The 15,282-nt window shown below is 42.6% G+C and overlaps 1 protein-coding gene across 1 annotated transcript in view; it reads left to right on the top strand.

Moving 5' to 3' along the window:
* LOC134540973 (paraplegin) overlaps positions 1–618 on the top strand; it is a 39,650-nt gene extending 39,032 nt beyond the window's left edge. Inside the window, exon 11 of the mRNA XM_063384069.1 lies at positions 333–618. Coding sequence (XP_063240139.1) covers positions 333–518 — 186 coding nt within the window. The 3' untranslated portion in view covers positions 519–618. The remainder of the gene's footprint in view (positions 1–332) is intronic.
* The last annotated feature ends 14,664 nt before the right edge of the window (positions 619–15,282 follow it).

Here is a 15,282-nt window from a genome sequence, read left to right as displayed (position 1 = left end):
TCCGTCTCATTGCTTCTGCCACTGCTATCATATGTACACTTGAAACTAAAGTTTACTGTTAGGAACAGTTCTTTGTTAATATGGAAAGGCAAAAAAAAAAAAACTATGGAACATGGTGCAAATGAATACAAACTTCTGAAAGAAAAAAGTGTGCTGGTATGTGCTACAAAATGCTATTTTTTAGAAAAATTGAAAATTTCACAAAATTTTCAATTTCGGAAACAAAATGCTAAACAATTGATTTCCAAGTGTTCTTTACATGTTTCTCTTTCTGTAAAGTGTATTACTGTGTGTTTTGCCTTTTGGTTTTAATCATCACTATTTCTTTGTAGCTGGCCGAAACATTGCTGAAGAAAGAGACGCTCAACTATGACGATGTGGAGCAATTGATTGGCCCGCCGCCTTTTGGGAAGAAGAAATTAATCAATGACGTAGATTTTGAAGTTTTCAAAGATGCACCAAACAAGACTCAGACACCTGAAGCAAAGGAAGAACAAGACATGTTTACCATTTCATAAAAATTATTATTCTTTAGTTACTGCTATCCTAGTATTGTCATTCAATGGTTGTATGTCTAAAAGTATAACATCTATGTTACAGCAAACAACTACAACCTTTGGACGTTTAGTTTTTTATATTATTTAATTAGCTGATGGTATAAGAGCTTTTGCCACCAGATAAAAATCTAAAAATCTTGTCTCCTGTAGTGACTTCACCAGGGCTGCCTAAAATGGACTTTACAAGTACATAAACAAATCTGTGTGCTTTTCCTGTACTTAAAGGTAAAGAAACATCTGTATTTGGAGAAATATTTTTAAGTTACATTTTATTGAACACTTCAGTAATCAAAAGACTGGTAGAATAATTTTCAGTTTATGTTTTACTAGGATTAAGATATTTAATGAAAAAAATATATTTTAACAGATTCATATGAAGATTCAACAAATACCTGCACATAATACCAATTGTAACTTATAATATCAATGTATAAACCTAAGAAGGCTGTCATAAATTGTCTTTCTAATGAGTTAAAAATTTACTATTTCCAGGTTCAATTTATTTATAGGAAAAATGAATGTTAACATCATGTTTAGATGACAAATACCATGCGTAAAGGTCTAAAATTTTATACATCGGAACTGCTTTTAGTATACAAGTGAAAGTAAAGTAGGTGGCGGAGTCACATGTACACTGAATTACGAGCCTGGACACAAATAATCTAGTTTTAGTCTAGTGAAGTCAGTAAGGGGAGTTAGTCATGGCACCAATCGCTACCATGGCTGGCCAATCCCCCTACTAGCACATGATGCATACTACCCCTCCTGTATGACTAAGAGCGTATAGGCTTCGGCCAGGGGCTAGGCGTGAGGTTTACATGAGGGGAAGCAACAACTCCGTTCACCCCAAAACTGGCCCCGGTGGTGGTGGGGGGGGGGGGGGGGGGGGCTCCCCCGGCTCCCCCGGCTCCCCCGGCTCCCCCGGCTCCCCCGGGAAAATATGGATTTCAAGGTACAAAAGGGTGCTATTTAAGTAGTTTTTTTAACTGAACATTGACTATTCAACAGGTAGAAAAATTGACAATTTTTTAAATTATAAATTATTTTTGAATAATAATGTTTGACTTTCATTATTCTGATAATAAAATACCTACTCTACATTATTTATATCCTAAGTGGGAGTGTAGTATCATCGATATCCTTTCGAAAGGAAATTACTGCGGCAGCCTTCCTGCTAAAAGCGGTCCTACCAGCGCTTCTAAACCTAGCAACGCTTCTAAAACAGCATGTTTTGTGTGTCAACGAGTTTTTTTCTTATAATGCACAGCGCACAGTATTGGGTCCCTAGAAGATAGTGTAAAAAATACATACACCTAACTGCACGAGCCAAAGTAAAATACTATTCTGAATAAAATATTTATTTAAAAAATACAATGTCTGGAAACTGCCTGGGCAAGCACTGCTTGTCTTGCTTGCCCTGACGAGACGCCACTGGCTTCAGCCTGAGACACACTTAGTCTCCCTCCCTAATCCGGAACCCTCCCACACACACTTAGTTTTAGTTAGGTTGGGAAAAAGTAAAAAAAAAACGGTGATATATTCACCTTGGACGCTGCTTCAACCCAGAAGCCAAGCTACTTCATTTAGTTTTGAACCCAAGTATACTGTTACGATTTATTATTAAAATGAAAAAAAAAAAATCGTGTGGGAAAAATACCGGGTTCGTAAAGTTAGCCCAATTAAAGATTTTATTACCACAGTTATATTTATTGCCAATATTTACTTCACTATCAAATAATCTTTTTAAAATGCCTAATAATCAAATACACCTAAAGAATGTTCATTCCCTAGTCACTCGGATTCTACACACCACACAGCTCGCTGGGCCGTACCTCTGGCGTAACTCTCGCTGCAGCACCCCTCGTGGACCTCCGTCGCAGGACCCCGTCGCTGCACTCCGCCGCCGCCATCCGCCGCACTCCGCCGCCGTCATCGCACTACCCTTCGCCGAGGATCCACTCGATGCTTCACTTGGAACTTCGCGGCACTCGCGCAGACTCTCTCACGCCGGAACTCCGCCGCACCCGCGACACTATTGCCCGGAAACTCCGCCGCGAGAAAACTCCCGACTCCTCACTGACTAACTCCCAACTCCGGAGGCCGGCATCCTAGCTTATATATCACAGGCGCGACTTCTAGAATTCACGAACGTGGCTGGAGTCAGTCGCGTCATTCCGCACTGACCCGACGCGAGAAATCTCTAGACACGCGTCGGCAGCTGTCAGATGTCAGTTACGTAATGTTAACGGCGCCGCGTGGTGTGCGGAGGGAAGGAGGGGGTCGAAAGCGGATGTTTATTGTAAATAGTGCAGTGCTTGAAGAAAAGAACAAAACTGTCGCGTTGGCCAGCCTGTCTGAAAGTTGAGGAATTTTCGTTTTTACATTTGGTCCATCTGGCGCCCGGAAGTGACGTGTTTCTACAGGCAGTATTTTGTTGTTACATAATGGTCGGTAAAAACGTGTCATGTCGTTGCAGTGCAATCCGATTAAAATTTTGAAATCATTGGTGTTTTGTTTTGAATAATGCGCGCCATATTGTTGGTGAACAAACATTTTTTGGTCCTCCGGGCCGGATCTTCGTTCCGGTGTGTTTTACCGTGGTAGTTTGTGTTGACACGTTTTTGTTTTCTTTGTTTCTGTATAACCTCAAAGTGCGCCGTTGTTGGTGGTTGTGAGTTTGTTTTGTTGTTGGTTTTGGTTTGTCTTTGTTCTGATCCCCGTATTTGTCATATCGGAATTACAATCGGCCCTTCTACGTCTTTGTATCGCTGATGGCCGCCTCAAGCGCGCGTACAATCTCGCACAGACTATTGGCACCGATCCTACAAAAAAAAACTTGTTTGTCGCTACTAGCCATGATCTTCCTAAGGTGCGCGAACATTTTTATGCAGACTACGTAACAGTAGAATTGGCAGCAACCGATTCATCAGGTACTGAAATTGACCTGGATGCTCATGCCGCTCGTTTGACAGTTTGAGGAGCGATATTATTTTGTAATGGCTACATTAGATGCCCAAAATGAGGAACATAAGGAAACGATAACAGCTTGTACTCATTCTAAATTGAAGTTTTGCGTGATGTTGCCGAAGATCAATCTTCCGACTTTTGAAGGAGATCCACGTCATTGGCCTAATTTTTCTACTGTGTTTGCTATGCTTGTCCAAGGCAACGACGAATTGAGTCCAGTTGCGAAGTTGGCATATTTGAAATCTGCCCTCCACGGTGAGCCACTTGGGATGATTCAGTCGTTGCCGATGTCCGAGGGAAATTCCGACATTAATTGGAAATTACTGGTGGATTGGTACGAGAACAAATGGCTTCTTGTCAGTGTGCATGTTGATGCACTATTACAGGCACCATCGGCATCTGTTGATTCTCACATCTCCTTGCGTCAGTTGTTAACAGTCCTCAATGAAAACCTATCTGCGCTTCGCAATCTTGATGATCCGGTGGACAAATGGGATCTCAGTCTTCTACCTCTTGTTTGCAAACGGTTGGATACGTCTCTTCAGACACAGTGGGAAATGAGTTTGGGTCCTGAGTTGCCGACTCTTAAAGACTTCATAGCATTCCTTGACGTCGGGCCTACAAGGCAGTTAGTTCCAACAATGCCAGGTCTAAGAAGTCAAGCCTGCAGTCTGTGAAACCAAAGCCCCAGCCTTTAGAGTCCAATTGGAGACAGCCGCGTGGCCAAGCATCTTCAAAATGTCTAACCAGTTCCGTCCCGGGGTCGTGCCCTATCTGTTCTGGTGTTCACAAGTTGTATACCTGCCCTGACGTTCTTAAACTAAACCCCAACGAAAGACATTCTGTTGTTAAGAAGAACACGTGTTTGAATTGTTTTTCATAGTCTCACCGCTTTGCAAATTGCAAGGCATCATCTTGTCGGAAGTGCGGTGCATGACACCATACCTTGTTGCATTTCGAACCGAAGAGTACTCAACACAGGTCATCAGAACAGTCTTGAGACTGAGTTTCCACCGGGTGATGGAGCTGTTACACCTGATACCTGGGCTATGGCACCAATGGTATTGTTGTCTACGGCCCAGGTTCACATTCTTGATGTCTCTGGAACACCCCAGGTAGCTCGCGTACTGCTAGATACGGCCAGTCAAGTGAGTTTTATCACAGAGCATTGCCTCCAGAGCTTGGTTTAGCTCGTCATCGGGCCTATCTTCCGATACATGGTCTTTCCAATACTCCAGTCAGTGTTGCAAAATCAGTTACCCATTTGGTCCTTTCTCCACGGGACAACCCTGGCTTCCAGTTTGCTCTGGATGTGTTTGTACTACCTCATATCACTAACGGCTTACCGAATGACAAATTGTCAAAGGAAGTACGTCACTCTGTTGCTCACCGAAAATTGGCTGACCCTATGTTTGATACTCCTGGGCCCATTGATTGGTTGATAGGTGTTGATGTGATTCCCAGACTCTTAACTGGAAACAGGATTGATGGCTACCCTACGGCATTGGATTCCGTACTAGGGTGGATTTTGATGGGACAAGTGACCTCACCTTCTGTGCCTTCTTCTTCGTGTTGCTTATCACTTTTGACTTTGTCCCCACTGGAGGACATAGTGAGGCGATTTTGGGAAGTCAAAGAGTTCCCTCCCGTAAAATACAAGTTTGTGGATGAGGTGAAATGTGAAGAGTTATTTGTTGAAACTCATCGCCGGGGCCAGGATGGTAGAGAGTTATTTGTTGAAACTCATCGCCGGGGCCAGGATGGTAGATACGTGGTGTCGTTGCCTTTTCGTGACACTGAACTAGAATTTGGATCTTCGAGACCACATGCTGTAAATCGACTTCTTCGGTTGGAAAAGAGGTTAAAGGGAGATGTAGTCCTAAGGCACATATACAATGAATTTATGCATGATATTCTAGGCACAGGTCACATGGAAAAGGTACCCGAGTCCCAGTTGTCTTGCTTGCCGTCTTACTACCTTCCTCACCATGAGGTCGTTAAACCAGACAGCTCAACCAAAAAATTACGTGCTTTCGATGCTTCTGCCAAGAGCTCAACTGGTCTTTCTCTGAATGATGCACTGCTTGTTGGACCCAAATTACAACAGGATCTAACAGAAGTGCTTCTGAAGGTTAGGTTGCATGAGGTAGTATTCACAGCAGATGTGAAACAGATGTATCGTCAGATTGTGGTTTGTCGTCGCCATCAGGATTTGCAGCGCGTTGTTTGGCATTTTGATGAAAGTCATCCTATGGAGGAGTATCGGTTGAAAACGGTCACCTACGGGTTTTCATTGTCACCCTACCTAGCCATTAGCACTCTGCGACAGTTAGCTGAGTATGAAAGGGATCGTTTTCCTGTCGCAGCCAACATTCTGCTGACTGATGTGCATGTTGATGATGGGGTCACTGGTGCGTCATCAGTTGAGAGTGCACTGGCTTTACAGCGAGAATTGATTTCTCTCCTGGCCGCAAGAGTTTTCAAGCTGAGAAAGTTTGTGAGAAACCACAAGGATCTTCTTGATTGGCTCCCGGCAGGTGATGTTGAAACTCCAGGTGTGCATTCGTTGTATCAGAAAGAACATGTTGTGAATGTCTTGGGTGTACAATGGGACCCCACAGCGGATGTTTTCTCTAACCGGCAAGACAAATTCAAAAAGGCCCACCAAAAGAAATATACTGTCTGAGGTTGCCAGAATTTTTTATCCTCTTGGGTGACTGTCACCGCTCACCCTGTTCTCCAAGCACTTAATTCAGGTTTTTTGGTTAAGGAAACTGGTCTGGGATGATGAGCCTTCATCAGATATTGTCGAGAAGTGGCACCACTTCAACAGTGAATTGCATCTACTTGCCGCACTTGAAGTGCCGAGAAAGATTTCAGGTCCACCGCAGTCGTTCTACCAACTACATGGTTTCTGTGATAGCTCAGAGATTGGCTACGCAGCAGTGGTGTACTTGTGTGTCGTTCGTGGTGATGATATCACCACATTCTTATTGGCTGGAAAATCAAAGGTTACACCTGTCAAGTCACAGTCCTTGCCACGCCTAGAACTTTGCGGTGATCTGTTGTTGGCTCATCTGATCCATCATCTGTTGGAATTGTATGCAATTGATTTCACCTTTTTGTCTATCCATTTGTGGACTGACTCACAGGTTGTATTGTCTTGGATTGGTTCTTCGCCCCATCAGTTGAAAACTTGTAGCCAATAGGGTGAGTGAGATTCAAGAGCTCACTGAAACCTCGTGGTGGAGGCATGTGCCTTCTGAATGGAACCCTGCTGATTGTGCCTCTCGTGGCTTCTTACCCGCTCAGCTGTTAAATCATGCCTTGTGGTGGACGGGTCCATCCTGGTTGCAAAAATCTCCAGTTCACTGGCCGACGAATCCTACATGTCAGTTTGTGGAATCCAGGGTTCTTGAACATAAGTTGATCTCGTTGAGTACGGTTATGCCAGCGGAGTTAGAATCACTGATTGCATGTTACAGTAGTCTAACCAGATTGAGTAGGGTGGTGGCCTTGGTTCTGAGGTTCGTACATAATTGAAGAGGTGGATTCCAAAAGGGGCTAAGTCAAAAATGTACTTTTTCCAGGAAACAATTTTTTTTGTGTGAATGTGTATTTTGATAATGTCAAGCACAAAATCCACATAATGCTAATGTTTTACATTAAGAACATGTTCTCAGGCAGTTATTGTGATTATGAGTTCAATATATTACCTGTAATTAGGTTAAGAAAACGGAACATCAGTGACTTAGAGCTATTTGGAAAACTTGTCAGTGACTAAGAGCTTTTTGGAAAACTTGTCAGTGACTGAGGACTTTTTGAAAAACATGTAATTGAAGAATATTAGTCCTACCAGATTGACAGGCCTAAGTGTGATGTTTACATAATACTGAAAAAATATGTATGTAGACTTATGCATAGTACAAAACAAAAGCAACAATATGATCTTTAAAATGTGTCAAGTCTTTTGAGTGAACATTAAGGTTACAATGTTTAAAGGAATGGATCTTCTTCATCATATAGTACAATATTGTTGTCGTTATCTCCTTCTACATTGTTAGTCAGAGCAGTTTGGTAAAACTGTCTTGCACATTGACTGAGTGAAACAAACTGCAGAAGTTTCTTCACATCTTGTCGCTTTTTTTCACTAATATGGTTTTCTGCTGGCGAAACATGAACGTTTGTGTACGCTTCTTTCAATACTGTACGTGATTTAGTCACCTTGACTGTTGTTGGCAGACCACAATATGTGTTTTGAATGTCAATAGTAGTGTCATGCATTCTTGAGTAGATGAGAACACGTTGATCACGCATTTTAAAGGGAAGTCTTTTTACTATGGCCTTCTTTGAAGCTTCCATAAAGTTTGAGACCACCCAATCTATGCCTAACACATTTACTGTAGCACCCGTCGCAAATACCTTGTGATATTCACTAGGCTCTAATATTGTTTCTTTTTTCCGTAACTCCTTTTCAAATCTTCCAAATACTTGGTCAGGGGGCATATAGCTATGACCTCTGATTGGAAAGTAATGTTCCACTTTTGCAAAGGTTCTTGATTTGGCAACGTAGTTGAGTAAGAACATCATAACATTGGTGTTTTTATTTTGCCCACTGCAGGCATCTGAAAATAATCTCAGAGTCAAAAAGATTTTTGGTATTTGCCAATTTTTTCTCAAGATTTTCCAAAAAAATGACTCAATGCCGAACATACTTCATTAGAACCTCGACCACTTTGGTCTTCAGACAAGTGTACACAGATGTGTTGGAAGTGTTTTGTTGGTTTTCCATCAAAACAAACGTCAAATTGTACAGCCAGATTTGTCTGGCATAAAAGACCTCACCAATGCTTAATTTGGGCAGTGGTTGGTTTTGTTCCATGTCAAATGAAACACTTATTATATTGTTTTCTTGTTTCTTCATGATTTCATAAAAAATTTTAGCTCTAAGAGTATGTAGCCTACACTGAGTCATTAATCGAGCCTTTTCAGCAAGGTCACGTGACGTCTTGATTTGGTTCTTAGTCTTGTAACAAAATGAGCACACATCCGTCTTTGTGCTTCCAAAGCTGAGATTGAAGTTGTTTTGAAACACCTTGAAAAACTTAGATAATGAAGCAATTGGTTTGTTTTCTATTTTTTGGTTATCTTTCCACATTCGCCACAACTTTTTGATAGAAAATTCAGGATTAAGATAACCACGAACACTTTTTCCTCGGCCATAATGGCTTTCATTGCATCCAAACGTTTTAATGTATGCAATCATTGAGTCTTTTATCGCAGTGTGTTTGGGATTTAACCTAGCCCCACAACGCCTTTCATGTGGGCATTCCCTATATACTTCCATGTGTTTGCTTAAGGTGTTTATTCTTTTACGAGAAAATCTCATTACAGACAAAAACGTTTTGTTACATACATTTAGAATACGACCGCTTGTCTGTCGTATGAAATATTTAGTAACGGTACGGCTTCTAGGCTTATTTTTGTTTCTGGGCCTACGCTGTATGGGCTCTTGTGCGACAATATACTTGAAAACAAAGCTATTCTGTTCAGCAGCTGTTTTGTGTTTATAAATTTTGTCATAAAATGCACTTATATCTGCTGTAGACAGCAAAGCAGCCTTACAACTATTACCACCTTCTTTATGCGTGCATGCAACCATGGGCCTCACTGCTGTTTCTGGCAAACTTTTTACGGTTTTTAACCCACTTATCTTCATTTCTTGCTCGTTTTCTACTTCGTGTACTACTTATATCTGTTACAGAACATGTGCTATCTTGTAGTTCACTTACATTCATTTTGGCATTTACTTATACATTAACTATTGACAAGACAAACCACCACAATAACAATAATAAACAGACATAACCTCTATGCAGTACAAAACCATGACAATACTTTCACCATAGAGTAACTAATACCTGTTTATGCATGCGAATATCGGTGCATGACTAACCAAGGCTTGTTTGGAAAACACTGCTGACTTAGGACGTTTTGGAAAGAAACCCAGATTTCACTACCGCATAACAGCTATAACTTAAGCGCTTTTGGAATACCTGTTACAGCCATAGATGCGAATAGTAAAAAGTTAGTTATTCCACATATAAACACAAAATCGCTAAAATGTGACTTAACCCCTTTTGGAATCCACCTCTTCAATTGTCGAGATGTTGGTTCACGGATAGATGGACTGCTGACGTCCTTTGAGGTAACCAAGGCTTTGCAAGTCCTCTTGTTCCACGTACAGTCTGTGGCATTTCCAGACGAACTAGCTGCGTTGAAAAGGGGTCAATGCTCTACTGCTCGTATTCGGAAGCTGTCCCCCTTTCTTGTCTCATTAGGGTGGGCGGTCGGCTCCATAACTCTAATTTGTTATTCGAGCAAAAACACCATGCATTGCTGCCCACTTGTCACCCGTTGACTGACCTGATAATTCGCCACCATCATGAAATCAATCAGCATCCCGGACTTCGTACTCTTCAGGGTATCCTCAGGGAACAATTCTGGATACTGTCAGATCGGCGGGCTATCAGCAGAGTCTTGCCTTCCTGTCTGCAATGTTGGAAGGTGAATCCATCACCCTGTGCACCCGTTACTGGAAACCTGCCAGCTATGAGAGTGCAGCAGGTGAAACCATTTCTAGGACGGGTGTGTATTACGTGGGTCCGTTTGCCATCCAACCCAGCAGAACTCGTAAGGTTCCCATGTTAAAGGCTTACTTGTGACTTTTTGTGTGTTGTGCCAACAAGGCAGTACATGTGGAGCTTGCTTCCGACTTGTCCACCGATGTTTTCATGGCTGCCTACAAGTGCTTCATCGCTTGTCAAGGTAGGTGGTCAGATGTTTACAGTGATTGTGGAAGCAATTTCGTCGGGGCCCACAATCGATTACATAAGTTACAAAAGCTTCTCGCTTCAGCACCATACCAGAGAGCAGTAAATGATTTGGCTGCTCCTCTAGGCATATACTGGCATTTCAATCCACCTGCAGCCCCTCATTTCGGAGGCCTTTGGGAGGCTGATGTGAAAGCGATCAAAAGTCATCTGAGCAGAGTGGTTGGGGAGCAAATATTAAACTTTGAGGAGATGTACACTGCAGTGGTTCAAGTCGAAGCTGTATTAAATTCCTGGCCCCTGTCTACAATTAGTTCTGATACTAATGACCTCAGGGCACTGACTCCAGGATGCTTGAACCTCTTGTTGCGCCTCCAGAGCTTGATCTTAGCCACTTGGCATTGAATAGTCTTCAGCGTTGGCAACTGGTGGAGCGTTTACATCAAGAATTTTGGCATCACTGGCACCGGGACTATCTTCATACCCTCCAACAGAAGGCCAAGTAGCATGATATGGGTCTAAGCTCAGCGTACAACAGCTTGTGTTAATGAAGGAAGATCGAGCTCCTCCTCTACAATGGCGTCTGGGACGGGTAGTTGAGGTCCACCCAGGCAGGGATGGTGTCATGCGGGTGGCCACCACGCAGACTTCACAGGGGCTCCTTCGGTGTCCAGCGGTCAAGCTGTGTCCCCTGCCTACCGACTTTAAATCTTGATTTCAAGGTGGGCGGGATTTTTAGTGTAAATAGTGCAATGCTTGAAGAGAAGAACCAAACTGTCACGTTGGCCAGCCTGTCTGAAAGTAGAGGAATTTTTGTTTTAACAGGTGGTCCACCTGGCGCCCGGAAGTGACGTGTTTCTACAGGCAGTTTTTCGTTGTTACATAATGGTCGGTAAAAACGTGTCATGTCATTGCAGTGTAATCCGATTAAAATTTTGAAATCATTGGTGGTTTGTTTTGAATAATGCATGCCATATTGTTGGTGAACAAACAGCGACGACCCTTGTAATCTGCCAATGGCGTGCGGCACATATCATGTTGCGGCAGCCACGTGACATCAGTGGCCGTGCGGGGCCGCCAGCCAGCTCCGATCCTGCACGTGCTGCGCCTCTGCTCACGTTCGTAACAATACTTTTAAATTTATTAGAAAAAATTTATATGCATACTATCAGATATTATAAAATTACTATCACAAAGTTTGATATTAATACTTTGAAATCCAAAGTTTAACTCGGCAGTATTTACATGCTGTACAGAAGCATACTTGATGCCCCTTATCATTGTCAAACAATCTAAATAAATATAAATTTGGCACTTCACTTCAAATGAAATTTTAAAGCTAGTACTTGAGGAATTTAACAAACCTGCCATATTGTTTAAGTGCTCAGCGAATGATTCAATAACTCCCCTCCCAGAATTGCAGGTACCTATTATAGACTTTACTCGCTGTGCTTCTCGGTGTTTCAATAGTGTGTTTCAGGTCTTGTGTATCGAACGATTAGTAGGTCCATCGAAGGTTTCCAAACCTTCTACGTCAGTTTACTAACCAAATGTTAGTTATGCTTGGTGTTTCCCAAACAGACTGTTTACTGCAAGGGAAACTACGCATCACAAGGGTAAGCAATGACTGAATTGGTGGACAGAACAGGAGACGATTGTGTAAATGAGTACGACGAATCCCGAGAAGGGGTGGGGAGCGAGTGCGCTCTGCTGACGGGAAGGAAGCGGACAAGAGAGAGTGTTGGGAGACTCCCGAGGAGGAGGTCATGGATTGGGACTGAGAGCTTGATCGGATGGAAGAGACTTGGAGAGTCTAAGATGTACTATGAATTTCTATGTATCTAGAGGTGTATGCAAAATATCTGTAAAGTATGAAACTTGTAAAGACTCAAGAAAGAGGAATAATAATACGAGATGTCCTGATCGTAGTAGTAAGTTATTGCTTTTAATTGCTCCGCTGCCCCACAAAGCCTTACCTATTAGGAACCAACTGCTCGGTCACGACATCGCTACCACTTATAACTGCTACTCGCCCGAGTAGCCAGGTCAAGTCATAAAGTAGCACTGTGGGAACTTTGGTCACTCTTCCTAGTAGCAGCTCGCTCCGCTAGGGACCACGTCTCCTGTCTCGTCCTGCTGACTGTAGCTGCTTCTCCCGGCAGGGGCACTCGCCATGTGACTCGCCGACCCCGCGGATAACTCTTCCCAACTCGCTCCGACCAGTACTCGCTGCCCGAGCGGCCAGTCCAGACCTCCTTGTTGTTCCGTTACTCGCCAGAAGGACTGCTGGTCTGCGACAAGGCTGGTCTCACGGTTTCTTCAGGGGCTCGCTCCTTGAACAATATTCTGAGTAGGTGGTGTCACGGGTATCAACAGCAACTTGTGACGCTCTAGCGTGCCGATTCGCCGAGCCAAAGTGCACCTAGGAGCCCTCGGACTCAAACCCACGACCCACTGTCAACTTTCGTTGTTCATCTCCCCGACAAACCATTAACCATTCATCTGTTGATGACATGTTCCTAGTGTGTCGCTGACTCGCTGCACTTCGACCGAGACGTTCCTACTACTTTCTCCGATCGGGACGGCGAACTGTTATGCTGTGCTCTCTCTTCCGCCTATAAGCGTCACCTTTCCATTTGTTTTGGAATGTCATACACACTTACACGAGCAGCCACGTCTTAGACGTTATTCCCCTATTTCACTGACACCGTTATGGGTTGACCACATTATCTCTTTGACGACAAGTCTGTTCGCTTGGTGTTTAAGGCGCGATAAAAAGTTAAGGCAAACTATTCTGTTGGTATTTATTTTGGAGAAATAAACAAAAATAAAAGTTAAATAACATTTATATTGCTATTTTTATTGATATTTAATTAAGTGAATGAAATTCTTGCTTATCAGCTGGGTAAGAATAAATTTTTGTTAGAGCTGTTAAGCCTTACTTGGCAACACTATATCTTTATAGGAAGTTGTTTCGAGGTGTAAGCTACAACAATGAATTTGTCGACACCATCGAATGTTTTCCTCATTGTTAATGGTTGCTCAGGTTATTCACTAGCGAGGAATATTCCAAGCGAGATGTCGAATGCGATTGATAGTAGCGAGAGAGAATTAGGGAAGGATGGAAGCACCATCAAGATGAAGATGGCCAAGGGCGTGGTAGCAGTCTTCATGGCAATCATCGTCTGGGAGTGCGACATGCATCCGGCCGTCATAGTGGTCTTGGGGCTGGCTGCAGTATACATCTTCTGGAAGGTGGGACTGGCCATGCTCAGGCAATGGTTGCCGATAATTACGCCGCCTCTGCCTCCCTCCAACCGCACTTCTGTGAAACGCCATGGTGTACGCAGCAATGCAACGGTTCCAGATGACGAAACACCACCTTCAAGATATCTGGACACCAACTTGGACCTGGATGTATACGGTTGTCTGCTCCATCTGGCGGGAGCCCAGGGATTCGTGGCGCCTTTCCTTTTTACCGCCATGTGGTGTTTCTTCTACCATCCCGCCAAGATCGTTGTCTGGGGACTAGGGGTCAACCTGATTGGCCAGACAGCGCTGCTAGGTGTGCTGCTGATTAAAGTGCTTCTATCCCATGCCGCTGAAGGAAAGAGACAGTGTTACAAGAACTTGGAGCTTATCAGCGACCTCATTGCGGGACTGAACAGCAGTCACTTCAAGTTTGCCGCGGCTGAAACTGTCTTTGTTCTGTTCATCATCGCCAGCTCGTGTTTGTTCTTCTCTCATCCCACCGCAACTGTGGTGCTGAAGGTGTCCATGTATGTCATCGGGAAGACTGTGGCGGTAGGTCTACTGCTGAAGAAGGTTCTCAACAGTGACCCACCCCAGGCTTCGTGGCAGCCCAGCATCGACATGACGAGGGTCACCTCCTGATAGTAGGCTTGTGCGTGTGCATGATAGCAGTGCCGTGGTACTTCTCCTCCGGTGCTGCTGCGCCCTCGTCTGGACAGGGGTCGCTGTGCTGCTGGTGCAGGGGAATACGTCCAGCCCCGTGGTCGCCTAGGATGGTCTCGGAGCTGTGTCCCGGCCAGCAAGTGGATTAGGCCTCTTGGGGATACCACTATATAGCCATACCCCTTTGGTGGTGTGGGAAATGGCGAACATAAACAATCTCTGTGTTTTTTTTTTTAATTTTCAGAAAAATCCACTAGGTACTTAATATTTTTAAATGAATGTTTATGTTTACGGAAATAATGTATACACATAATAGTGTTAAAATATATAATTAAGTATTTAAATTCCATATTTAAAAAAAAAACATAAATCTAAATTTTTGATATACAACTTTATTAACCTCTTTATCACTAAACCTAAACGTATAGGATTAAATGTAAAACAGTAGTAATTAATTTTACCAATTTGCTTATAGACTATAAACAATTATAAAATTTCACTTTTGAGGAATTAAAATAAGTAAAATAAAGTATTTCAATAGCAAAATACGTATCAGGATTAATGTTATGTAGAATAAAAAATATCTGAAAAATTACAACTTATTTATTTTTTCTATAATGTCACCTAGAGGATAGTAATTTTTGGGGAAAATGTGGGTTTTAATTATTTTAAATAAACAATTATGCCTGTATTCAATCGAAGTTATGATAATCAGCATCATTAATAACATATCTAATTACTTAGATTGTTTTCAAAATTACCTTACTAGGAAAGTGAAATGGGGTAGAGCAAATTATGTAGAACATGATCAATACTTATAAAATAATAATTGAAAAGTTTTTTTAAAACTTTTTTCGAAATGTAACTGCTGAGGTGATAAAATGTTTGTTTTTGTATTTATAATGATATCTCATATTTCAGAAACTATAGGTACAGAAGTTCTGGTTCTCTAGAATAACAACTTCAATAATGTTATGTGGATTTACATTAAATTTTTGGGGGATTAGTAT

This window comes from Bacillus rossius, chromosome 17, assembly GCF_032445375.1.
Source record: "Bacillus rossius redtenbacheri isolate Brsri chromosome 17, Brsri_v3, whole genome shotgun sequence".
Classification (NCBI taxonomy): Eukaryota; Metazoa; Arthropoda; class Insecta; order Phasmatodea; family Bacillidae; genus Bacillus; species Bacillus rossius.
This window is presented reverse-complemented; position numbering and strand designations above follow the sequence as displayed.